Source organism: Copadichromis virginalis, linkage group LG15, assembly GCF_057382275.1.
Source record: "Copadichromis virginalis isolate Kocher_CV1m ecotype Utaka linkage group LG15, C_Virginalis_male_GT1.1, whole genome shotgun sequence".
Taxonomy (NCBI): Eukaryota; Metazoa; Chordata; class Actinopteri; order Cichliformes; family Cichlidae; genus Copadichromis; species Copadichromis virginalis.
Genome location: NC_140632.1, coordinates 8,962,539 through 8,989,615, shown reverse-complemented (window position 1 = coordinate 8,989,615; position 27,077 = coordinate 8,962,539). Strand labels below are relative to the sequence as shown.

Below are 27,077 nucleotides of genomic sequence, written 5' to 3'. Positions count from 1 at the left end.
ATAAAATTATGCCGTAAGCATTTCTAGCTGTAGAAAAAAGGTCAAATAAGAAATATTACAAAATACAAAATATTTTTAATATTCAAAACATTTGAAGTAGTTTTTCACGTCTTCGAATATTTTTTTTAAATATAACGTTTAACTGTGTGTGTTGTAAAACTAGCGGAAAAAAACATTTTTGACTAATGAATTTTGACTGCGCGTTCACTGTCAGTTCGGATTGGACCAACTAACGGATTGGATCAAATAACGTAAAACTAATTCTAATACAAAAAATACCCTTTGTGTTATGTTTACAAAATATTGTGCCATAAAGTAAAATAACTGTATGTCTTGGGGGTGAATTTGTGTTATTTTAATTGCATAAACTGCAGTATACACCCGTGTGCCGACGATAAGATGGTTTGACCCAAAACCTTGATCTGCCAATACGTACGCTGAACACAGAGTGGCCGGACGGTGGGGTAGCCTCTGGTTTCTTACGCGATATTTGCCACATTTGCTCTATCTATATACCTTGTCGCTGTTTAAACTTTTTTCCGCAAAGGTAGGACGTCGGGAAAGCAGGAAACGTTCAAGTAAAACTGTCCGCTCATATATTTCGAAAGGTTTACCATACGGGCTGTGCGGCGCTCTTGGGCTTGCAAGAACCAACTGCACCTTTTATCCAGCAACTTCATCTGGTTACGCTAATGAACTGAATTCACTGCACAGCTTGAAACTGAGTTTTGGGTTTTTTGTTTTTTAACAAATAGGTGATTTTAAAGGTTTTCTTACAACTTGCCTAAAGTGAGTCAATAGGATATTGTAATGCTAACAGTGAAGGTGTAATTACACTTGCAACATGGCTGCTACTCGAACGGCAGAGGGAAAAGTTTAACACTGACGTGGGAGAAGTTTAACGTCAGTGCGACTTGGTACGCGAGTTGTTGTCCACATAATAAAGTCGTAAGCAGTCGCCCCGTAGTCCGGCAACAGTATCCCCCCGGACTCTCAAACCAGTGGCTGAACCGAGAGAGAGACGCCTCCTCCTCCTCTTCGTCCTCCTCCTCCTCCGTAGTCACCGACGTTAGTCACTGCAGTGGACTTTGTGGGGAAACTGTGGTGTCTTCCTCTCCATCGCAGACTGTGGTGGCGTTAAAGGACTTATCATCTGGGAGCTGCTTGTGTTTCGAGCTAAGATGCATTTTTCCATACCCGACACAGAGGTTCGTTCGGGAGAAAACGGTTCGACCTACGTGGTAAGCACGACGTTGTGTCTTTCTTTTTTGTTGTTGTTGTTGTACCCGCTTTAACCACAGACTGTGTTAATGCTTGTTTCAGCTGCCCACATGTCGAGCTAATGTCAGTGCGGCACGGGCTCCAGTGTTTACTGTGCACAAATTATTGGGAAGGCGGAACTGCTGGGTTATAAATCAGCTATAAACATTACTGTGTAATCATGCCATTTATGCTTTGCATAGGTGATTAAAAACTTGATTTGTTGTATTAAAATTTGAGCAAATTGGGCAAAAAATATTTTAGCATGATTCTTTGAGACATCAACAGAAAAGTAATGTGGCTTTTATCGTGTCCAACACAGTTTCTGCCATTTTACCTTCATCTGGCGGATTAGTTCTACAGTATAAACATATAGCATCATTATGCCATGTCTGAAGTTTAACACACTGTGATTTACCCTCAAAGCTTTATGCACAAACTTGCATGTGTCCCAGTCTCTTTATAGGCTCAAATCAGCCACAACAAAGTCTCTTTTGTTTTAAAGGTTTGAGCCAGCACCTAAATTCTTAGTGAGATTTGAGGTTTGCTTACCATGATGTTGCCATCTCCCGTGTTATTTAGAAAAAGAGAATACAGCCAGCATTGCTTTAACTTCATCCCTTAACTAGCAGTTATATATATCAGTCTAAACTATGGTAGTCTTCAAAGCACATTGGGAGCTGCAGCATAATCTTTATGTTTATTTTCTTCTTTCTGTTTCTTATTGTGTTTAATGTTGTTTGAAACATGAATTACCATTGTGCTTTGCTGTGTTCTGAAGTGAAGGTTGATCAAGGACAGCCGTAATAGCACCATTTTCTTTGCTATTTATGAAAAACCCAGTGACTGACAGTCAGGATACATTGTATTAATGTTTGCCAGATGTAGTGTTTATTTCTCAAAGTTTGCGTCAACTCAAAAGATTTCTTCCTTGTGTTGCTTGATTATTTGGACAGAGACGATAAATATGATCTATTGGTGATTGCAAGTTGCCAGAAAACTGCTTGGGTTCAAGTTGAGATGGATAATGATTTTAAAGATGTCATTATGAATTGTGCTTCCATTCCTCATCCATTTTCTTATTTGTTCCTAGCAGTAGGCCTTTGCAGGTTTATGGCATAAGTACAACAGTTTCATTACTTCTGAACACAGAGTAGAAAAAAGGTTTGCATCTGACTCAGATGTGCAAGAGCTCCACTGCCAGGAGTGGGACGTCATTGTTTAGCAATGTGCGACTGTCAGAAAACCTTGACAGCATCGATGAATGGAACTGGAAAGCTCAGAGCTCTGATGGATCAGATCATTTGGAACCTGTTCTCGGTTCCCAAGTTTGCTTCTCCTCATGTGTTGATGTCGTGCAACAAATAATTAATAATTCAGGATTTTTATAGAAAACAGTGTCTATAGTATTTATTAAAAGTGTTTTTGTGTGTCAGGTCCCTTTGTCCTGTGTGTGTGTGTGTGTGTGTGTGTGTGTGTGTACTTAAAAACACAAACACTGCATCATCTGATTTTAATGTAACATTACTCTGGCTGCTCTCAGTGTCATACACCTGTAAATGAGTATTTTCCATTTTGACTGTGTATTTGGAAGAAAGTCTTGGAGTAGGTATAATAATATTTGAATTGGCACAGAATTAGGAAATAAACATAAAAAGCTTTCCAAGAGAAGTAGTGGACATGTCGAATAATTCAGAATTATTTCCCTCTTTACAGTGTTCTCCACGCGTTCCTCACTGATGTCGTTCTCTGACGTATCTCTACTTAACCAAGCACATTTTTAGCCTGTACTCCAGTGGGAAAAGCAAAGGCCTTTCACCTCTCAGCTGGGAGTCCTGTGACTGTCACTGTGACCTTCCCATAACCAGCTGAAAGGAAGGGACTTTGCTTGATTGTAACACTGAGAGATGGGTTGTGTACCTTGGAACCAGTAAGCCGCAGAATTTGCCGCGTTTGCAAAGGGCTTTCTTAGAATTAAAAAGGCCTCTTTTTTATGGCAGTGTTCCTGGGTTGTTGTTTTTTTCCGCTATTACACTTCTGCCTTTATTTCAACCTACTTTTTTTAGTGTTTGTGGATATGAGAACAAGAGACTTTGGTGTTACATTAAGTGACGATAACTCATTTACTCAGGATGAGGAACAGATTTAGACTTAGCTCTAAACTAGTTCATTATTCATTATTCAAAGTCTGTATTACTTTGGTTTTTGTTTTGTTTTTTGAAACCATGAAAGCTGTGCTCAACAGTGTAGCTGTGTCAGTTGGCTCCATGTACTGAGCCAGATGTATAAACTTAGAGACACAGAGAGGTTCCCTAAAATGTGCTAACAGTAGCAGGTATCTTGGAAATCCTCTCACAGATGCTGGTTCACAAGATTAGATCACATATGGTTTTAGGGGTTAAAGTGGGCAGTGATGAAAAAAGTAAAAACACTGACAGTTTTGTTTCTAATAAGGGCGTCTCATATTAAATCTGGTCTATCTCAGGACTGAACATTCAGTGTTTTGATCTGATTACAGCAATGGGATCAGACAGCATCTCACTCCTTTATTAAGAAACTTTATTATGACACAAATTTTAGATTAGCAGCTGGATTATGAAATCAAAAGCTTTTAAACATGATGAGGAACTAGGATCAAAATGTAACACTATTTAATACATTTGTAAGAGTTTGGGGTGCAGAAACAAAGATGAGTGTGGGAATATGGAGGAAAACATATACAGCCTCTTGAACTGTCCCCAAGTTGAACTGCTTGTAGCCACCAAAAAAAAACTTGGGTATTTTTTTTTTTTTTGTTGTTGTTGCACTTTTGCATTTTTAGAGCCAAGACATTCTGCATACTCATTCTTCCTTCCTGTCAGGATCCTGCCTACACAGACATATTTTTTTTTTGTCCAAGCCTTCCTCTTTTGCAAGAACAACTTTTGGCGTGATATTCTTGTTTTTCCCTTTGATTGTTTGTGCAGTTCAGCAAGAGCATGTACATGTGCAGTCAGAAACTGTAAAATTCCTTTTGTGTGGACAGATGACCCGCCATGTTGACTGCAAGAATTAATTGAGATAGAAAGGGAAGAGGATTAAAGCACTACTGCAGTTTATGTCTTGATATCCAAATATGAAGTCTTCTCAGTGAGCTTGTTGTTCCCTTATCACTGTGCACAGCCTGCTGGAAGCTGATTGGGTTTTTTTGGGGGGGGGTTTAGCATATGAAGGAGGAAATAATAATTCTCAAATTCTTAAGAATAATTCTTCACACAATACTAATAGGATTATTCCATGTAGGTTGTTCTGTAATTGATGCATTACATTTTTATGTATATTTGGTTTACTATCGTATTTAATGACATGAAAAATTTCTTCCTTGCTTTCTGTGGCTGGCTCTCAACATGAAGGCAAGCAGATTTTTGGTCTGCTAGCTCCAAGTGGTTGTTTTGTGGAGGAGTTTTCAGTGACAGCTCCTGTCAAAACAAGCAAAGTGTCTCCAGAGAAGGAGTTAAAGATTCCACATGAAATACTTTCTCTCTATATTAAATGTCTGGATGAGGCAAACGAAGCGGTTTGGATTGAAAACTGTGCAGCAGGTTCTGTTTTCCTCTTTGGATGGAAGTCGCTGGAATATGATTGAATCCAGTTCACACTTCATTTGTTTGGTCTAAGAAAACAAAAGCCGAGGAAGCACACTGCAGTGGGATAATCAGATGAAATCAGTAGTGAAACTTGATGCTAAAGGTACAGGGTGGTAAATGCTGATTCTTCCAGCGTCTTTCAGCGGTTGTGGTTTTATTTCCTCCATGCAAACACAATGCCTCTGAAGTCACCAAATCACTGTTGGGTGTGCATTTAAAGAAACAAATTCAGCACTCGCTTTATGCTTTTTTTACATAGTCTTTGTCCTTATGTCTGTCCCCACAGGCCTACAACATCCATGTCAATGGTGTGCTGCACTGTCGGGTACGCTATAGCCAACTTCTTGGCCTCCATGAACAGGTAAGGTTTCAGCCATGTTAATATACCAACCACACTGTCAGTGTGCTTCAAAGCACGTTTTTATGTGTGGTGCTCTGACATAAATGCCATCACATCCACCCATGGTGACCTTTTACTCGTATTTGTGTCATACGGTGGATACGCCAGCCTCCCGTCACTTTAAATCATGACTACGATGCCTTGAAGTCTTTGGCTTCCGCTTTTCCAAGAGTTCCAGCTATTGGCTGTAAATAGACAGTATTATGGGGGAGGTGGGTGGGGGTGTGTGACATGGAAAGAATGTTCTTGGCCTTTCTTACACTTTACCTGCTGGGAAAAGGAATTTAATCTGAAAAAGAAATGTGGTGGGAAAGTGTTGAGTTGTCTGTTCTTGAGAGTTGTTTGGTCTCTGCCTCAGCTGAGCTTTACACACAGCCAGACTGATATTTCAGAGCTGTTAATAGGCAATTAGTGTATTCAGTGTTTCACATGTGTTTTTCTTTCTTGTAAAGATGTGTTTTTAAGTGCTTTGTGCACTAAAATGTATACAACAGCATAAAACATGGCCCTAAAGGAGTGCCCAATGCCCCTTTTGCTTATACACACTACAAACTAAGAGAGCTAGGGCCAAACTTTACAATCTCCATCCTCAACTCTGTGTTATCATCCTGACAGTTGCTGTTGCCTGGCAACAGGGAGTGGGAAAGACACACTCAAATCTTTAAGCATCAACCTCAAAGGGCTTCCTGTGGCATACTCATGACCCCAAAACACTCCACACTTGATTGTGGTGCACACACTCGTCTCAGTTATTGCTCAGAAAATTAGATTTTTTTTAAGTGCTTCTCATGTGTTTTCTCCTGTAATGATTTGCAACACGGCAGAATCTGTGCTAGATTCAAATCCTGTTTAAAGCAAACAGTAAAAAACAGGACAAGCTCTGCCAAAAATGCTCCGCATGAGCTCACATGTATTTCAGATGTGACAGACTTTTATGAATCTGCAACCTGTGCTCGGTGTGTGTGGCTGTGAAAGCTTATTTGTATGTGTAACCAGTTGCTGCCTCTGGCATACTTAAAATACCACAGGGAAATATGCAGAGGTGAAAATCGCCTCTTTTCCTCTAGCACTCGCTGTGGTCTGCCTTCATCATAGCATACCTGCAGCAATATGCAGGTTAAAAATTAAACCACATAAACGTGTTTGATTTTTAGATCAGACACCAAATGGTGTAAGACTTCAATCGTTCAAGCTACCAGTGCTCAGATGATAGAAAATGGAAAGAAATGAGTCAAGAAGCTGGAAGACAAAGTAAACTTGGAATGACTAGACATTCAGCGTTCCAGATGTGTTCGTGTGTGAGTGTGTCTGTGTCTGTGTTTGTTATGCACGGAAACTCCAGCAGCTAGCCGTTGAAACAGTGCTTAAAATAAACCTGTGATTCATCTCAAACAACCTCAATGTACCTCTTAGAAAAATTAATCCACAGATCTTTAATTCAGAAGACTGCTGTTCTATAGCAAAGTTATCATTTTTAATAGTTCAAACTTAAATCTCTTTTCAGTAATTATGGCTTTGTTAAAATAAGAATGTAGCTAGCAGACTGCTTGAACAAACTCTGTTTTCTCTTAAAACCAGAGAAATACTGGTTTGCGAGGGTTTGTTTTTTCCAAGAGTGCCGACTCTTTGTTCCCTCCGAGCTTCACAACTTGTGGTTTGCATCAACAGATAAAGAAAGAATATGGAAGCAATGTGGTGCCTGCCTTCCCCCCAAAGAAGATCTTCACACTGACCCCTGCTGAGGTCGAACAGAGGAGAGAACAGCTGGAGAAATACATGCAAGCTAGTAAGTTATTCATGCAGAATAAACTTTTCACAGATGGCTTGTATTGTATTTCACTTCATTCAGATGCAGAGTGGTTGTTTAAACCAGTGTTTAAATTAGATAGTGTTTTTTAAGTTGCACACATTCCCCTCTTTAGTAGTGTGTGTGTATAACGAGTCTGTGTTTTTAAAACAGAATATTTGCAGGACAAACACGGTTTCCTTGAGAGCTTTCCCCACAGCAATCACAAGAACAAGTTTGCTTGGTGTCTGCAGGGAGTCCAAACATGCACTGTTCTCTTCATGCCACATAAGTGTGAAAGAACTGTTAATCTGGGCATAGTGTCTGAGCAGGGACACTGCTTCAGTTGGGAGTGAAATGTTGACACACCTTATGAAGAAAAATATCGAGACCCAGAATCTCAAAGCTGAAAGTGTCAGTAATTTAAATAATTTTTTATTGATTTGAATTTTTTAGTAAAGAGATTTTTGTTTTTTTGGTTGGTTTTTTGGAGGAAAAATACCCGGCTTTTGTACCATGAAGAATAATTAAAATCTTTGGCATGGTAAAACCAAGTGGAACACCTCGTGACAGTTTTAAAAGCTTATTTAGCATCAGGTCAGTAAACCCATTCAGAGTATTTCAATTCGAGAGGGTTTCGGCATATTACACGTTGTGCAAACAGGTCAAAGGTGAACTATCCAAGTACACACATACACAAATAAGTGCAACTGGCAGCAACATGGAGGGTTGGTTTTAATCCTTTCAAGCACTGGAAGTTACAGCAGAACAAGGGATCATTGTTTGAGTGCATATTTGCTCATAGTCTGGGAGCATACGCATTCAGGGTGTTCTTGGCTACAAGTTCACTAGGTTACATCATGGTTTTTGACATAGTTATGGAAAATAAACTGACGCAAACACAATATGCACTGATGCAGATGGCTTCAAAATTTCCCTTTTTGTCAAGTGGAGTTTGTGAAGTTAGTATACAGGATGACACACACATGCTCACACTAAGTCATATTGTATGTTATGTTAAATGCTCTGCTTTGCCACTGAAAACTGTGTCAGGAATAAATGAGAAGCCAAAGCAAAGGAGAGTTGCTCATTCAGCCTTTTATTTACTAAGTATGGTGTGTTGGAGCTGGTTAGTGGCAGTTAAGGTCGTTGATCCTTTGCCAGAGGTCAGCCCTTCTGTCATAAAGTTTTTATGCGCTAAGCTAAATTGCCTTTACAAATAACTTGGAAGGTATGACCTATTTCACAATAGCAAGCTCAAAAAGCAGAAAACTAAGAAATGGGAAGTGGCTCCACCTAAAAACATTGATGTTTATGAGTAACCCCCAAAATTGCATACCAACACCAGTTAGGCATTCATGTAGTTGTGTTACTTTCAATTATTGCTTTACTGTCCTTTGTTTTGTTTTGTTTTTTTCAGTCCGTCAGGATCCCTTGCTTGGAGCCAGCGAGTTGTTCAACAGTTTCTTAAGGAAGGCCCAACAGGTTGGTGGTTATTTTATATCTAACCTGCATCAAGCTGTTGTCGGTCAATAGGTCTGAAAGGAGCAATGCACCTTATACTAAAATGCTGAGGCAGTTATTTCTGCTTCACTAGTAATTACTTTGACATTGCGGTGAAATTAGGTAGTGCTGTTCTTGCTGTTTATCTATCGCAGCAGCACACATACACTTTCTTGGATTGTGTCATCTGTACTTGTAAGCTTCTGGTTAGATGTGTCAGATCAAGACTGGCCTGCATGCTGAAACATGGAAAATGATAACATGAATCATGTAACAAGTCTTTTGTTAAACACAGCAACTTAGTTACTGTGTGTGTGTGTGTGTGTGTGTCTGTGTGAGAGACATCCAGCTCAAAACAAGCTTTTTCCATACCAAAAAAATCTAAGCAGGTTTTCAGTTTAACCTGATTCTATGTCATTTCAAATGGATGGTGTATTCATAACTTATTCATAGCAGGTTGCATCATTTAGTCTGTGACTTGCATTACCTGAGGCTGCAAATCCATTCAGATTCATCCATCTGCAGCCACATCGCACCCATTCTCCTGTTTTGTTTTTTTCTTCCGCCCTCTTCTCCTCTCAGATTAGCACATTAGAGTCAGTGTTTATGTCACTTCTCTCACGTACTGTGAGGAAAGCAGGTCTGGAATAGGAGATGACTTGCCTCCCAGTGTAGGCTTTTCATCTGTGCCTTCTGTGCTCTCAGAGACCCCCTGCTGTGGGAAAAGGGAAGATGATAGATGATTTAGCCAGGAAGACGAGAGAGAGAAGAAGCTGGAGTCATCCAGTTCAACATTGCACCCTTAATATAAACGATGAGATTATTTAATCATCTTATCATACGTTTTTCTTTTCTTTTTTTTAATGCAGACTTGGTTTAATTAGTGTTAGAGGCCTTTTCTTACATAATGATATTGCTTTTACCTTTTTAAGTAAGCATTTTTGTTGAATGGTGCTTTTTTTTTTTTTTTATTGTTTTGTAATGTGTAGTCAAATCGTGGCTTTTTTTTTTACAAGTTTGTTATCCAAAACAAAAGACTGTATGTAGCACTATATCCAATAAACATTTCCCAGCTTTTGAATATCTTTATGGGGTTTTTCCTTTTGACTGTCGCTTGGACAAAACAAGGCAACCCTTTACTAAAGTTATGGTAAATATTTTCATATTTTCCAAACAGTATGTAGATAACAATCAATTACAAAGAAAATGAATGTGATCAGTATTGTCCAGTCCCCCAAAAAGTTAGTGAATAATTAAAGGTGATTTTAATAATTAAAAATATTTAATTACTCGTTATTGTGGACTGTTCATTGCACAGGTCCTATTCTTATATGCACTAAATAATTCCCATATGTGAGCCATTGCCTTTGTTCCTTCTCCATTTGAGTTAAACCATAACATACTTTGAACATCTTTCAAGCTTTTATGTCAAAATTGACAGTAAAGATAAAAGTGATCAGACTGAATGGATTAAATTTTGTTTGAAGTGCATTATAAATTTGTGTTTGAGAAAATGTTACAGTGGAGGGTCATCCATTGTCGGAAAGGGTTTGGGGGGGAGGGGGTGGTTCCCCCTCTAACCAGACAGAGTTTTTCCATCTGTGTGGCTTGGTGTGATTTTTGTTGTTGACTGATGGGAATGAAAACATGTAGCTCACCCAGAAAGTTGAATTCAATCCTTTTGTTTCCACAGGAGACCCAGCAGATCCCCACAGAAGAGGTTGCAATAGATATCTGCCTCTGTAATGGCCAGAAGGTCACAGTCAACATTTTCACATCATATAAGACGGAAGATGTGCTTGATGTAAGTGCTGCATGTTTAAAGTGAGAGTAAACATGTTTTTACTGTTTTGCACAGTACGGTGCTTTTTAAGTGCCATGTTTGTTGAAATCTTGCTTAGACAGAAAAATATTTACATGAAAAAACTATAAGTGAATACTGCTGTCAGCTCCATATCTTGATATAGTTAAAAGAAACTAAAGTCTTAAACTTTTATCTGTTTGGTTTCAACTTTTTTTTTTATTAGTTCTGTGTGTTTGGTTGGAGAGCACATGGACAAAATTCAGCCCTGAGGGCTGGAATTGGATGAACTAGATAAGTCTGCGCTGCTATTTCACTCAATTCCAATGCAGTGTGTTTGATCAGTGACCCATGCAGTAGCGTATATACCAGGACACTACCAGAATGTAGCGTATTTTAAATATTTATGTAGGCATCTAAGCAAGTTATAAATATTTTCATTGTAACCTGTGGCCATGTTTCAGTTCAGTTATTTAAAGTGTGGCCCATTGCTTATTTCATTTAAATCGGTATGGTCATCTCTGACCTAGAGGCATTTGAGCTCTTCATAACAGATCTGATAAACACCACGGATTTGCCTCAGGCAAGCAATATTGCTTTACAATCTCCTGTGAGCTCTGAGGCACTACATACCATAAGTCAAATTAAGCCATGTTTATTTGTATAGCACCTCCTCAGTACAGCAATATTTCACGAAGCACTTTATGAAGTCTGGCCTACTTCAATCAAAACTAAGGAAAACTCGGAACACAACCAAGACAGGTGGAAAGAAAACAAATCTAAGCACACGCTAAAGACACTTGATGGCATGATGAAAATACCCATCAGGCCTATTTAAGCTTTCAGGCCATAATCCCAAAAGAGCAATTACAATGTGCCAGTGAAACAAATATACAGTATTATTATCAAACAGCTTTATTATATGTGACTTGTTGTTGTTGTTGTTGTTTTATTATTTTTTTAATAATCTGTGCAAGACATGGTGATGTCCAAACCATTCAGTATATGCACTTCACCTGTACTCTTTATTCACCATAAACACACACTAAAGTACACACTCTAACTCATCCCAGTAAACATGGTGATGCCTCAGTGGCGTGCACTTTGTCGATCTTGGCTGTAAATCAAACTTGTTTGAGTCTCTTATGAAAGTTTAACCACAGTTAACCTCTGATCAGAACAGCAGCTGTCAGAGCACACAGATGGTGTATATTTTAGTCAGGGTTTCTGCCTCAATGTAGTATTGCTTAATTATTTTACTAACTAAAATGCTAGATTTTTTGTTTGTTTGTTTGTTTGTTTTGTCTAGGCAGTTCAAAAACTCTACCAGTGGTTTGCATGTGGCTTTGTTTACCGTTAAATTATGAGAATTACAACTTCAAAACCAGAAATGTGTAAAATGTAAATAAAAAAAAAAATCTCATAAACCCACATTTTAGTCACACAAGAGCACAGAAAACAAATCTGATTTTTAAACTGGGGCATATTGTTTCATTTGAATTGCCCATCTGCTAAGAACCACATCTACAAATTGCAGAACAATGTTAGAATAATGTTCCTTGCTTTGTGAAAACTTTGAATATCTCATCATCTACAGTATATAATATCAAAAGATTTTAAGAATCTGGAGAAATTTCTTTGCTGTCTCTGGGCCAAAGCTCGATTAAAATAGACTGAATCTAAGTGGTAAACTGTTCTGTGGTCAGACGGAAAAAAAAAAAGTAAAGTTCTTTTTTTGGAAAACACAGATGTTCTGGGTTAAAGATGAGACACCGTCTGGCTTGTTATCAAGGGTTAGTTGAAAAGCATTCATCTTTGATGGCGTGGAGGTGAATCAGTGCCTTTGGAATTGGCAGCTCTTAAATTGGGAAAAGCACCATTAATGCTGAAAGGTATAAACGGGTTATAGAACAACATATGCTCCCATCCAGATGTCCTTTTCAAGGAAGCTCTTGTATTTCAGTAAATATGTCAGCAATACTAAACTGCTTTGTGGAGTTCAGCAAAAAATCCACCACACCTGATGCCAAAAACATTAAAGGTCAAACTGTGGAATGTGAGCAGTTTTATCTATTTTATAGATCTTTTAGTCAGTTTAATCTTCTTTCCTTGGTGTCCTGATACGGTAACCTGTCTTTGAAGAACAGGAACAAACTGATGCAGTCAAACTAGTCAGAGAAGCTGATTGGCAAATTGCAGTTTAACCTAGTTAAACTATTTATATCAAACAGTTGCAGAAGATGACCATTAAGCAATCAGCCAAACAATGACTCCCACCCTTAGTAATTTCAGGTTTGCAGTCTCTAAGCATTACAGAAATGGCTTTGTCCCAGCTGCTATTAATCATCCGAATAAGCTATAGCAAATTGTCAACATAAGTATACTATTTATTTATTTTTAATGGAAGTCTATTTTTTTTTTCTATTGTTTTTATCTCTTTGGTTTTTTTAGTGTAGTATTTTTAATCTGCTCTTTTTTTAACCTTCTGAAAAATAAAGCTCTGATGAAACGATTGATTGAATGTTGCTGAAATTAAATGTTATTGTTTCTGCAGGCTGTTGCGACAAAGCTTGACCTCCCAGATGACCTTGTTGGTTACTTCAGTCTTTTCCTGGTTCGTGAAGGTGTGGATGGAAGTTTATCATGTAAGTTCAAAATCATAAAAACAGAGCCATAAAAGCAACTTGAACTTGTGCAGCATCCTCCCGTTTCTGTTATTGCTGGAAAGTTTTCTTTTGCGTGCTACATAAGCTGCAGAAATGTTCCCTGATAAGAATTGTAAAGTAAAGTAAATTGTAGCAAAAATCCATTTGAGCTGAAAGTGTAGTTTGCCAGCAAATGTTTTAAGGATTATCTCTCCAGCTAACAAGAGCCATAAAAAAAGAGCCATCATTTATTACTGCTGATTATTTATGTTCTAGCTGGAATTCATTTCTCAGTAACCAAAAGAGACGATTCTCAGAAGACACAAATCACACAGAAATAAATGAAAGTAGGATTTTGGTGTAAACACTTGAACTTTCATTAAGAATTGCTAGAGAGTAGATTCCTGTGGAACCGCAGGGAACTTTATTCTGGCAACAAGAATACGGCTGAGTGTGTTTGTCTCTCTGTTCTGAGAAATACTTCAGTTTAGTTGAGGAAAAAAGAAAAGCTGTGTATCGCCTCTAGAGGGTTTATCTTGAATCCAAATTCTGCTGTATTTCTGTCTCTAACTAGAATGTATAATAAATTTTTTGGGGGCTGTTCTGACTCCCAGTGAGAGTCAGCTATTTGTTGGCTGGTGCATGCAAAACATTTTGTAGTGCTGGAGTGTGAGTGCGCACAACATCCTTTTTGCAGTGTTCTTGGCTGAAATGCATGTTGTGGTTTACCAACAGTTCCAGAGTGGTACCACATTTACAGGCGTCTGATTAGTAAAGTTATTGTTTTTCCAGACTGCAAGAGGAGTGTTGACTTCCAGCATATTATAAATGTGTTTTTTTTTTTAAAGTACGCTGTAAATGGAAATACACAATGATACTGTTTCAAGCCAGGGCAAAATCATTTTTTTGCCCATATACATTTTGTGAAGACTCTGTAGCAGTTAGCATGTGGTTTGTCCATTGTCTTTTTGTTGTCAATGTTACTTACAGGACCGCCTCAAAAGACCAAATGGCCACATCTCATGTGGCTCAGTTTCACTTGACGCACATCATTGCAAAGTATTAGCATTCACATTCATGTATACCCCAGTGACAGAGGAAGAGAGCCCTTTTAGGTCAAACCTCTCCACAGTCTGAGATTCTCATGGTTTCCACCTGTCACATGCTCGCCTCAGAGAGCATCGATACCAGGCTGGAAGTGAACCCAGATGAACTCAGAGGGGTCTGTATATTTTACAGACGTGTTGTTCATCCTGCCATTTAAATCTGAGGCTGAGTGATATGAAAAAGAAGAGGCATGTGCTAAATATGGCTAACAACGCAGCAGGTCATTGATCAAGCAGAACTGATGGTGGGATGATTGACATAACAGGATAATGAGAAAAATTCAGGCAGTAATTTCCCTGAGGTCGGAGTGTTAGTCAGGATATAATGTAAAATATTACGGACATGTTGAGAAGAGCCAGGATGTGGTTTGAATTAGTGCTGCTCTCATTTGCTTTTTGTGGCATTTTTAGCTTTCCAGAGATGATTTATTTTGCTTAAAAATGTCCCATTACATGTTAAGTATTGAGTTTGTTTCTCTTTATGCCAGATAATTTTCAACATCAAAGTAACCACTCTGTGTTTCTGTTTTCAGTACACAGCCCCTCTGCCCATAAAAAAGACAGAATACACTTTTATAAACCTAATGGTAAACTAAAGGGCTCTTTAGTCATCTCATTTGTGTGTATTTGTGTGTGCGCACTGAGCACATTTATTGATGGGTGAAAACAAAGTAGCAGCAGCAACGACCTTCAGTCTGCTTCACTCTCCTTAGGGAACTGACTGCAATAAAATAGCTGCAGATTCTGGGTGCATGTACACAAGAGCCCTTTTAAAAAAGTATTGTCACACACACACATTTTACCACAAGTTGTATCCTGCTGGGGCCTGCACAGATGGTGTCTTCCCCGTTGTAGACATTGTTATCCATGTCTTTGGTACCTGAGCTACATTTATGATAAATTCTGCTTTTTTTTTCCTCTTTCAGTTGTGCGGAAGTTGCAAGAATTTGAGCTGCCCTATGTATCCATTACCAGCTCGCGGAGCTCAGAATTTCACATAGTCTTACGGAAAAGGTATGTACCTCCTCTTGTTCACATTATGAGTATGAATCTGATCACGTCTTGTTTTCTTTATCTGTGGTAAAGCTCTTGGTGTAGACATGTTAAAAGAGAAGGTTAAAGATGGGCTGCTAGAAAGGTTACCTTTTTTGTTGTCAGGGAGCATGATGATCATCACCTGACAGTAAGTGGGCTTGGTCCAGAAAATGTAATGAAATGACAATAAATTCTACATCTACTTAAATTTCACCACTTTGCAGTTTGTCTTTGCAGTAGGTATTCCTTACAGCTACAGCGTCTACAACAATCAGTTGCACTGATCCAACAAGTTAATCTTTGAACCAGAACTAAACCAAAACATTAAAGGACAAAATAACTGCAAACAAATTTATATTATATTTTATCTTGCTATAGATTTCATTTCATTCATTTACCCTTGGTGCAGAATGCCTGTTGCAATTTCTAACATCTTCGTTACCAATTAACTGGATAACCAGAGTTCTGATAAATCATTTACTCTGAGATTTAAACTTGTTCTTGGGGTTCATCGATTACCAGCTTTCGCTTTTTTTATTTACACAAAATTTAGCCTGAAAATAAACAAATAGATTCAAATATTTTATATAATTGAACTTCTCACTTCACGAAAGTCACATTTCCAACAGACTGTTGTGCTGCATCAGTGTTTTGTTTTGTTTTTTTCGGGTTTATAATTTATTTGACTGGGTCAGGGTTCAATAAACATCAGAGGAAACTAAATGTCAGCACAAGAAATGCATCAACAGTGTTTTTTGCTGCAGATATCTGTATTACTTTTCAATTAACAGAAAAACCCACTGAGTCTGAGCTGTTGGTGTGGAGAGCAGTGCACCAGGAATTGCATGTGTCACAAAAACGGGGGGGGAAAAGTGATAGAATTAGTCTTAATGTTGTTCTATTTGAGAGAAACGGCTAAATAAACGAGAAGATACTAACTGCTCATTCAGTTTCAAGCCTACAGTCCAGTCCGCTGATTTGTCCGCTTTTTGTCAAGATAACTTTTATCTGCTTCCTCCTTTTTCTTTTCCTTCATTATTCTGCCTCCTGTGGACTCTGGAGGTACACAGGATGTTTACTTTCTTTCTGCCTTAAGGAAAGTCTCAGTCCTGCTGACCTAGTTTCGCTGTGGAGTGTAGAAGAGTGAGGGGAAGAATAAACGTAGAACTAACAAGTGAGAAAAAACAGTGTATGAGATCCAGACGAAGAGGAAGAATGTAGGGAAGAAAACTACTGAAAACCTAAAATGTATGATGCAGTTCTCTATTGCCAAGCTTTATTCAAAGCATCTACAAAATGAAAACAGGATTATGAAAAACAGTCAAGGTTAGTGAGCGGTACAATATAGTTTATATACTAGTAAGATTGTAGCTTTATGGTATTTTCAGTCTTTGTATGCGGTAAAGAAGATCCAGGAGGTGGTTTGAACCAGTCCAACAAGCAAAACTATTTCTCTCAACAGGGTCTTTAAGTGCACTTTCCATTACATCTGATGAGACAAAATAAAAGGACTCACCAAACACAGTGCTTCTGATTCCACCACCCATACTCTCTTGCTCCCTTTCACCGCCCTACGTTTTACTGGTCGTTTTTGAATTGCGGATGTGGCCAAGTAGCTTAACATTTCCTCAAACAACTGCTCTATTCAACTGCTCCTAATAGCACCCCAGCCAAGCGCCTACATGTTAAGTTTCACACCTTTGCGCTAAACTGTTGGGAAACATGAGCTCAAGGACGATTTTATTTAAGAACAAACGTAAATACAAAATGTAACTGGGGCAGGAAAAATGCCACAGTTGTGGTGTAAAGAAAGTGTTTGCTTAAGACATTTCACAACCAGCAGTGAGGAAGTGATACATCTAAATTGTATACTGTTGTTCTGGGTGTTTTTAAAAACATAGACCCAGATCTGATTCGTCTGTCTCAGTCAGATAGAATTTTTTGAATTTCTTTTTCAACATCATGTTCTGATTTTCAAGCTGGCCTCGGGCTCCCACACATCTCTTTGCACAAACGTACAAGCAGTACTTCTAATATTGCCACAGTGCTGTGTGGAAATTATACCATTTCACTCACATCCTTTCAAACTCAGCTGTAAATAATTCTTGAGGTGAATGTTTGCATGCCTTACTCACTGACTGAGCTGATTTCTCCATAAGTCACTCATTTCATGGATGGAGTTTGACTGTACACCGGACAGACGTCTCCATTGCCTTGTATTGATAAATACATAGTCCATAGAAATAGGTTTGTTAATGGGTTAATGCATTGTATTGCATTGCATTGCTTGCTCCATGGTACAAAGTCCATGTGATGTGAATAGGGCTTATAGTAGACAGTGAATTGATGGCTAGCAGTCTTTTGTTCTCTGTCCTGCTCCTTGCACGTTTAGTTTATGGTATCAGTCTGATCTGAAACAAATGGTAGCATTATCAGTATTAAGAATGCAGCTGACTCCTTTCTGCTGCATGTACATGCATGTTAGAAAAGACCAACTATTTAAAAGCCGACATTTTGGCAGTTGACTGGTCTGGAGCATTCAGGTGTGTTAACACAATGCCCTAATCTTCCCAGGAGTGTACATCCCAGCAAAATTCACCCTGAGGCCAGATTGTTCATGGTCAGAAAAACTGCAAAAAAAACCCCCAAAATCAAGAGCTACATCGCAGACTCTCTACACCAAAGTATTCTAGAGTGTGGGGCCATCTGTCTGACAGCTAAAGCTCGGCTAAAATTGGCGAACGCAACAAGACAAAAATCCCAAGCACAGCAGTAAATCTACAACAAAATCAAGATGTTGCAATGGCCCAGTCAAAGTCCAGAACTGAAGCTTATTGGATTGCTGTTGCAGGAGGCTAATAGCGGTGAATAAACTATTGAACTGAAGCAGTGTTGTTAGAAAGAGTAGGCCAAAATTCCTTCACAATGATGCCAGAGTCATACAGAAAATGATTACTTCAGGTTATTGCTGCCAAAGCTTTTCACATGACTACAGTACCCCCCTTAGCTCTCTTCAAATCACTCAAAGTTGACAATCAGGCTGTGTTAATTCTGCTTTATTTGACACTGTCTTATTTTTTTTGTCTCTTCAGCTACTGGGACATGGCATATGATAGTGATGTAATGGAAAACAGAGTTGGCCTGAATTTGCTTTATGCCCAGGTAAGAGGCTTCATCACTTAGGTAAACCAGACACTGTTTTAAATTAAACTCCCGCTGAGATGTGCACCCAAGCAGAAAATTTAAATTAGACTTGATTGTATTTGTTTCCAGATTGCATCTGTTGTATTTTATTGAGCTTGCTTGGTGCCAGCCTCTCACCAAGAAAACTGAATCAGCAGCTGCTTCATCTTTTGGTTGCCAAATGCTTTTGTGCGTCCCCTGGGATCATCCATTATCGAAATATTGGTGTCAGCTTGTTTTAACATTGCAACACCTTGAATCCTCTCTGCGTCCCTCTTTCAGAAGAGATGTCCTTCCTATTATAGTAACTTCCCTCTGCTGTAACAGTTGTCTGATTTTATTAAGCATTTTCGGGGCGGCAAGTTTGATTAGAATCTGTAACCTCTGAGCGTTGCCTCTGCGAAGCAGTATAGTGCCAACGAGCTTGTGCTTTTGTGCATATTTTGTTGAGCTGCACTGTTAACATGGCGTTTTTAGTGTTGTTTCTCCTAGCAAAGGAAACTCATTGACCTGAATTATTGTATTTGTCTGTGTAGAAAAATAAACTTCCTGTTTGTTGCTTCACCAGACAGTATCTGACATTGAGCGAGGCTGGATACTCGTCAACAAAGACCAGCACAGGCAGCTCAAATCGTTGCAGGAGAAAGGCTCTAAGAAAGAAGTAAGCAAGGGTGCCTCTTTTTGACGTTTCTGCCATTTGAATTTTCTTTGCCAGTTGTCACTTAAATCCAGCTGATGCTCAGAAATGTCCTTGTGCTAGGACAAATCTGTAGACCACGGAGAATACTCCCTCTAGTGAATTCCATGTAATGCAGTTAACCTAGTTTGCCCCATAATATGAATTTTTAAACACATCCCAGGAGAGAATTTCAGAATTTTCTATCAGGGATTAGGTAAGCCTAAAAAAATGACATCTAAAAATTGTTTGGTTGTTTTTTTTTTTCTTTTTTTCCTCAGTTCATCCATCTAGGCCAGACCCTCAAATATTATGGCTATATTAAGTTTGACCCTTGTGTCACTGACTTCCCCGAGAAGGGCTGCCAAGTCATCGTCAGCGCCGGAAACAATGAGCTCAACTTCCATGTCAAGCTGCCTAATGAACAGATGAAAGAGGGGAGCTTCAAAGTTACTCGCATGAGGTGCTGGCGAATCACATCTTCTGTAAGTGGAAGCGTGAATGCATGAGAGTTTAAGTGTACCTTTATTTTATCAAGATGAAGGCCCTCCTGTTTCTAAAGTGGCCTATTGGCATTGCACCAGAAACAAACCATAGTTAGTTTTTTAGCATTAACAGCTAGCTAAAAATGCTTACCTCCACACCATCCATCGTCATCAGTCCAATTACCCAAACACACAGCCCACACAAGGATAGTGCTGAATTGATCTTTTGTATCGATTAACACCTAAAACAGTATTTGAACTGCAAATTGTCTGCTGGGAAAAGCAGATTCATGCATTGAGGGGAAGTACTTCCACACCTCTGTAAACAGTTACATGTGTAGAAAAAAAGTGTAAATGTCAAGTTTTATTTCTCGCGCGTTTCTTTAATACACTGAATTCAAAGTAAGACACCAGATAGTACATGCACGCTTCAGTTTTATCTCAGTAGGGTTTTTTTTTTCATATTTCAAGCCAGTTTTTGCTTTTAGTCTTTTTACCCTCAGACATGATGCAGTCTCTTCAGGCAATCACAGAAACCACTTATTGCTGTCTCAGCCTGGTCTTCTGCTTGTTTTTCATGCCTTTGAATTAATGCTGCCACTTCCTTCAGTAAGTAATAAAGTAATATCAGTGTGTCATGTCCACTGGCTGCTATGGTATTAAGGTGGAGTACTTCTGGTCATGAGCTGTTCCTCCTCCATGCTTCCTCTTTCAGTCAGTGAATGAAACTATTTTTATCATTAGTCTGTTGAACTTTGTTAAAGCATACCACTTGTGCAGTCTCTTCTTTACCTTTTATATTAACAGAAAACTCAAAATCAGTCTAAATGTCAACTCTGCATCATCTGAGCCATCTGTGAGTTCCTTGTAAATGTTGTGATGGTGAAATCATTTACTAGCTGAGTGTTTTTGCTTCTTGGCTACTTTGGAAATTTAATGCATTTTATCCATTATCTTATTCTGAAGTGTGCTGAAGTGCAGAAAAACCTCAAAAAAAGCTATCAGACAGTACTAACAGCTCCACTAACACTGAATTAAACCCATTGAAAGTGTGTTGTTTTTTTTTGGGCGGTGAGTCTAATGAAAGTGTAATGGTGCTACATCACACACCAAAGATTTACGAGTTAATCCATGAAGGTTCTGTTTCAACTGTGACCTTAAATCAATTGATCAGCATGAGATGGTGCCAGAGTCCCTCGAGCATATGACTGGAATTGATTGATCAGGCTAACATATTGCTGGTCCAATGCCCAGCATTTAATGAGTGTTATCTGTTGCATTGATGGCGGGGGGGGAGGAACAAAAACCATCTCTTGTTGTCATTTCCTCAAATGTTACAGATGGAGGACTGAGTCTCTCTCAACTGGGCGTCTGTCTCAGCAAAAAAACAAAAACATTTGGTTTGTGTGGGCAGCTACAGATTCCAGTTTAGGTTGAAGGTATCGATTTTGGAGCAGGAGGTTCCTTCTTGGTCAGCACTCTCTCAGTCTATGACAATGTACATTCAGTTTTAACTCATTAAAGGACCTTCATTGTAGGACATTGTAGGACCTTCAGCACCACATATTGAAAGATTTAAGTGAGTGCATGTATATTTAAGCCTATATCTAAACTTTTAACCCTCTGTGGATTAGAGAGGTTATTAAAGCTGTATCCTGCATAATCATTCCACCATGGAAAAAGAACAGTTAAAGGAAATCATCAAAATTACCAATTATCATGATATTCATCCACATGATGAATAGATTTAAACTTCTAAACATAAGTTAGTTGTAGTTGTGGTAGATATTTGCAGACAGTGGCGTTAAGATAACAAAGACCGGGAATGTTGGAAAGTCTCGTGTTTGTGATTGCGTCAGCGCTCGGCTATTTTTGTGCACAGATTAGATTGATGGTCTTATACCATCTTTTCTTTGCTGTATCACAAATACTAAACAATATTTAGTTTCAGCTATACAGATTTTGTTCTTTCTGTGCATTTTTCAAAATACATTTGATCCCCTTTTAAAAAGTTACAAATTCAAATGGGCTAAATTTAATTCATTAATTGGATTTTTTTTTTTAACCTTATTTGACACTTCAGCTCTTAAGCCATCTAGAAAAACGGCTTGTTTTGGGAATGTAAAGCATCTCATTAACCAGTATTTGTCATGAACCGAAGTTCCGTACACAAGCTGGACCCAGAAGCAGAGACATCACGCACAGGAGTACGAAAAATAAACTTTATTTCAACTAAAGGTGTCCCGGAAGGGTCAAAGGAAAACACGCGAGAAACTAGAAAAACCAAGGGACCGGGGGATGAGTTACGCAGGAACGCTGTAATCGGGACTGTGGGAGGCTGTAACAGAAAGAGGAAGAGAGTTACTGGGAAGCAGGGAAATAGCAGCATACGTGGGGGAGAGTATGAGTCTTACAGTCAAAGTGGGGCCTTGGGAGCCGGAGGGAGGGGTGAGGGTCCGCGGGGGAGCTCCAGGAAAGTAGAGGTGATTGGTACCGGAGGCGATCCAAACTCCAGACGGGCAGGTGGACAGGCAGGTGGCTCAAAAACACGCCGAGCTGTTACCTGAGCGCAAAGGAAAAGATTAGCGTTTGTTCAGGTAAATGAGGGTTTTCACAACTGTCTTCCCGTGGGTGTACGTTACCGCTGTGAGACGACTAACGGACTGGCGTGGAGCAGCTGGCTGGGCTGGATCAAATAGTCCACCTGATAATTGCCTGAGATGGAATGCAGGTGTGGAGTTAACAGCCACACCCGTGGGCGTGGGCATCCCATCAGCTCCTCGGACACCGGGCCGCGGACCATGACAGTATTGTGCATGGAACAGCTGAAATATGCATTTTTTGTGTTTGCACCCAATCGTAGCAGAACAGTCTATTTTACTACTGAGAAAAGCATTACTTGAGGCTCTACCCGCACAATTTCTGCTGCCATTTGAAAGATGGAACATTTAAATATGTCATTTGAATGGAGATGGGCAAAAAAGTTCACTTTTGTACTGCGTTTGTGTTTGAGCATTACAGTCATTATGTGTATCAAAGAAGCTTTTACAATTCTCTAAGAGCTAATGATGTGGACACGTGGCATCACATCTAAAATTGCAATGCATCCTAGCTTGTGTGTTACAGACTGAGCCCCCACACTGCCAGGCGGGGTGATTAATTCCTGAGCTCATTCTCAGAGGTCAGAGTCATTTAATGAGTCCTTTCCTTAGCAGCCAAATATTCAAAACATCTCATTTGTTGTAGCTCTGCAAGACACCCCCCCCCCCCCCCCATCCGTTGTAGCCAAATTACATTCGGAAGAACCCAAAATAAACACTTAGCATGTACATGTGTTTGTGCATCTGTGTCAGACCGTTGTTTGTCTTGCATTTCCACTACAGCTACATTCTGACCCAGAGCGGAAATGGTTTGTGAAGCAGTGAAGGGCAGACACTGCTTAAACGAGGAATGAGGGCTTATTTCTAGGGAGCGTAACACACCCATCACAAATATTTCTTTCATGTTATCTTTTAGCCTGCCTGTCATTTGTGATGCAGGAGTTCAAGAATAGCAGCTTAAGGAGAAGACATGCAGGGTAGAAAATGAGATTTAGCTCCAGCGACGGAGCTTATCCGCTTAATATTGAAAGTTTGATGCTGGTTGAAAAAATATTGAAATCGGTTTCTTTGTCATTCTCAAATGTAAACACAGTACAACAAATTGAAAGTGGAAGAAGGAAAAGGGCCACAACAGAATAAGCAAATCAGAAGTGGTCGATGATAACAGAAGGTGACTTTTTTTTGTCTTTGTTTTTGTCACTGCAGCAAGTTCCAATTGCCAACGGTACAACCAATCCCTGCAGCTCGGGTCAATTTGAAATCAAACTCGAGCTCTCCTTTGAGTACCTGATGAGCAAGGACCGCCTCCAGTGGGTCACCATCACCAGCGACCAGGTAGGAGGATGATGGATAGTTTCACTTTTATATAGATAAACTAGATCTTTTTTATTCATTAAAGATAATTTTTCCCTTTGTGTATTTAGAATTTTTTAGTTTCTTAAGGTACTGTACATAATCCTCTTTAGTGCTCATTGGATTACCTCAAAAATGCTGCGGCTCAAGGCTGAAAACAGCCGTGTTGTTTTGTTTTTTCATAGTTTAGCTGAGATTTTAAGGAGGTGTAACTGTAAGTTGCTTGCAGCTCATTATGTGATCGGCCATTTTTAGTGCGTTTTGTTCTTTTTCAAACTATACAGGCTTGCTGCTTTATGTCTGACTGGTTTCTGTGTGGATGTGATTGCAGGCTATCATGATGAGTATCTGCCTCCAGTCTATGGTGGATGAATTAATGGTAAAGAAGTCCGGTGGCAGCATAAAAAAGGTTTGTGTTGACTGCATTTAACAACATTATGCCATCATTTTGTTTTCCATACATATCACAGCGTTTGTAAATGTATAAGTCATTCATTTATAGCTTTGACATTTATTCTATTTCTTTTGACATCTTCTGTCACATTTCAGATGCTGAGGAAACGACACAATGGCTCCATCCACCGGTCTGACAGTCAGCAAGCTGTGAAATCTTCCCCTCTACTGGTGAGAAACGGGATAGCATGCCAAGTTTTTTATTCTCAGCTGTAGCTTTTTTTTCTTGACTGTCTGTTTTGTTTTGTTTTTTTCTTCCATGCTGCAGGACTCCCCTGATTCAAACCGTGAACAAATTGTCAAACTCTCAGTGAGTACCTTCTTTGTCGTTTTTACTGACTAGCTAATAAATATTCCAATAAATTAGCATCAGCTAAGCATTAATTATACTTATATTGATTATTCCATATAGACCAAGCTGACCTCGGTGTCTCTCAGAGGGGTCAGCGCCTCCAACTTGGCAAACAACATCAGCAACTATGCTTTCGAGGGAATCGGAGACGATGACCTGTAACCCACAATTCCCCTTCCTCCCCTACTCATTCCACTGTTAACGACAAAGATTACAAGCTGAGCTGAGCCGAGCCGAGCGGTCCACGCAGGCGTCCGATTCTGCAATATTGTAGCTACTTCCCGGAGAATTTGCTGCCTTAAGCTCTCATTTAATCTTTGACGGTGACCTTTCATGATTTAGACTCTGAAGGGTAATCTTGATTTGCATTTTAGTTACAATCATCATATCATTCAGCTCTCTTATTGAACTTATCACGTCATTAACGTACGTTATTCGAAGATCCTGGATTCTTCCCTGACTGGCTGCGTGTCCGTTTCCAACCAGAGAGCCAACTGTTTGGTTAGACCCGGCACTAGTGAAGAGAACTGGACGCAGTTGTTCTGGAAGTTACCAGGCATATTTCTGAGAATGTTCTCTTTAACTCAAAATGTAGAATATTTAGAGCAACTGCTTAGCTGCGTGATGATCAATGTTCGGCTTTGCTATATACCAAAATGCTTCCTCTGATGTCAGTGGTCCTCTTGTGCGTCATGCTACATGTGTGCCAAGTTAACAGAGATCATCAGCAGGGGTTCATTTTATATTAGACATTAGAGTCACATGTATTCAGATGTAGTTCGAGGCCTTAACTTGCTTTTTTTTTTTTTTTTTTTTTTAATATATAGTTTCTGGGGTCACCTTCTCACATGGGTTGAAACTAAAGAGATGTTAACTAGAATTTTGCAGAATTTAATGGATGGTTGATTTGGTTGAGCTGCTTGCACTTGCTGAACCCATCGTTTTTGCACAGTATAACCGGTGGAGATGAATGTTTGAGCATGAATTTATAAATGTGCGTAGGCTCTTACCCTGGGGGGCTCAGTAAATCCATCAGATTTTTTTTTTAACAATTTTTTTAAAAGGTTTCTCATAAATGCCAAATTATAGTTTACTAAAGCATTTTGCACAAAATAAACATTTTTAAAAAGTCACTTTTTATATTATGTACATGCAATTAAGTATTCTGAACATTTACTAATATCTTTATCATCTAGCTTATTGTAATCAGATCTAATGTAATCTAAGCTGTATGGAACAAAGTTTAAATGGACCAACATTTATCATGTTTACATAATGTTTTAGTTCAAATGGAAATTGTTTACAAATTTTTGCATCTGATTTTGATTTGTGTTGTTCTTTTTGGGGGGAGCGATGGCGTCGCGGGGCTTCAGTTCATTGTAATTTGTTCGTACGTTGTTCCAGTCATCTCAGAGGATTTGGTAAAAGGTGCTTTGATGAAGCGGCTAATGTGATCATAATTGCTGGAGTGAACAAAATTTTAAAGAGTGAACATATCCCACTTTTATAAGGTGTGTTATTCCATTATTATTAATTTTAATTTTTTTTCTTTTTTTGCTGTCAACTTGACTTATTTCATGCCAGCAGATTTTAAAGACGCTAACTGTAAATCAGTGCCAACCTATCAACAGCTTTACTGTCACTTTTAGCCAGAACTGCAAACAAAAATGTTCTCAGTATAATTGTCTTGTTCTTTCACTGGTGTGATTCTTCTGTTCGGTTGCTTTCACTGTAGGGAGACACGGTCGCAGCGATTCATTTATATTTTCTCTGTTCCTGTCGATATGAAGTACACAAAGCTGCAAGGTCCTTGATGTTAGTGTATGTGTAGGTGCCAAATTTTTCTAATGTGCCGTTTTGTTTTGGTTTTTTTCCTTTAGCATTGCTTTTATGAACGTTGTACCGTCTTGATACATTCCACTAATTTTCATGTTGATTTTTAGTGGTATGTTCAGTGACAGCTGTCGGTTCATTTGGTCATGATGCTTAAAATAAACTCTGAACTTCAACGATTATGTGTGGGTTTATTTTATTTATTATGTAACAGTCATCTTTTACCACTACTCCCATTTATTTTGCAGCAGCAGTTTTGTACTTTGCCACGTTATATGCTAAGAGTAGCACAGATAAGTGTCAAGATACCAGGGGGTGCAGTGTTTATAGACTTTAACTGTAGACATAAACTCACCAAGCACTTCATCAGCTACAAGTGTTCAGCTACTTATTTACACAAAAATGCTATCAGCCAATCAAATGGCAGCAAGGAAATGTGATTTAAATGACTTTGAAAATGGCATGGTTGCTGTTGCCAGACGGGCTGATGTACTGGAATTTTCCAACACAACCATCTGTGGCATTTACTGAGAATGCACAAAGAGAAAATATCTACCGAGCAATGTTTCTTTGGGGGAAAATGCCTTGTTGATATCAGACATCAGAGGAGAATGACCAGACTGCTTCGAGCTGATAGGAATGCAACAGTAACTCGAATAACCACTTATTACAACCAGCATCTGCAGAAGAGCATCTTTGATCGGACATGATGAACTTTGATGTAGATGGGCTCCAGCAGCAGAAGACCACACAGAGAGCCACTACTGTCAGCGAAAAATAGAAAAATGAGCAACAATTCACACTGACTCACCAAAATTGGACAACAGAAGATCGTCTGGTGTGAGGAATCTCAACTTCTGGTGCAACATTCAGATGATAGGGTCAGAACCACAAAAGCATGGATCTATCCTGCCTTGTATCAGTGGTTTATGCTGCTGGTGGTGGTGTAATGGTATCGGGGATATTTTCTTGGCAGTTTG

The 27,077-nt window shown here is 39.1% G+C and overlaps 1 protein-coding gene across 1 annotated transcript; it reads left to right on the top strand.

The window, feature by feature from the left end:
* The first annotated feature begins 405 nt into the window (after nt 1–405).
* Nucleotides 406–26,273, top strand: snx17 (sorting nexin 17). Its single transcript, XM_085431728.1, has 15 exons — nt 406–1,241; nt 5,173–5,247; nt 6,955–7,072; nt 8,493–8,557; nt 10,269–10,379; nt 12,931–13,021; nt 15,054–15,141; nt 18,255–18,324; nt 18,914–19,006; nt 19,303–19,506; nt 23,313–23,441; nt 23,791–23,868; nt 24,009–24,083; nt 24,181–24,222; nt 24,325–26,273. Exons 1-15 carry the CDS (start codon nt 1,182–1,184, stop codon nt 24,424–24,426), a joined length of 1,401 nt encoding a protein of 466 aa, XP_085287854.1. The 5' UTR covers nt 406–1,181; the 3' UTR covers nt 24,427–26,273.
* The last annotated feature ends 804 nt before the right edge of the window (nt 26,274–27,077 follow it).

Bases quoted from the DNA above. Each gene is read 5' to 3' on its own strand.
- snx17 (XM_085431728.1), top strand. From the start codon at position 1,182: ATGCATTTTTCCATACCCGACACAGAGGTTCGTTCGGGAGAAAACGGT. The intron at 10,380-12,930 runs GTAAGTGCTGCA...TTGTTTCTGCAG, and splicing joins AGACGGAAGATGTGCTTGAT to GCTGTTGCGACAAAGCTTGA. The intron at 23,869-24,008 runs GTTTGTGTTGAC...GTCACATTTCAG, and splicing joins CCGGTGGCAGCATAAAAAAG to ATGCTGAGGAAACGACACAA.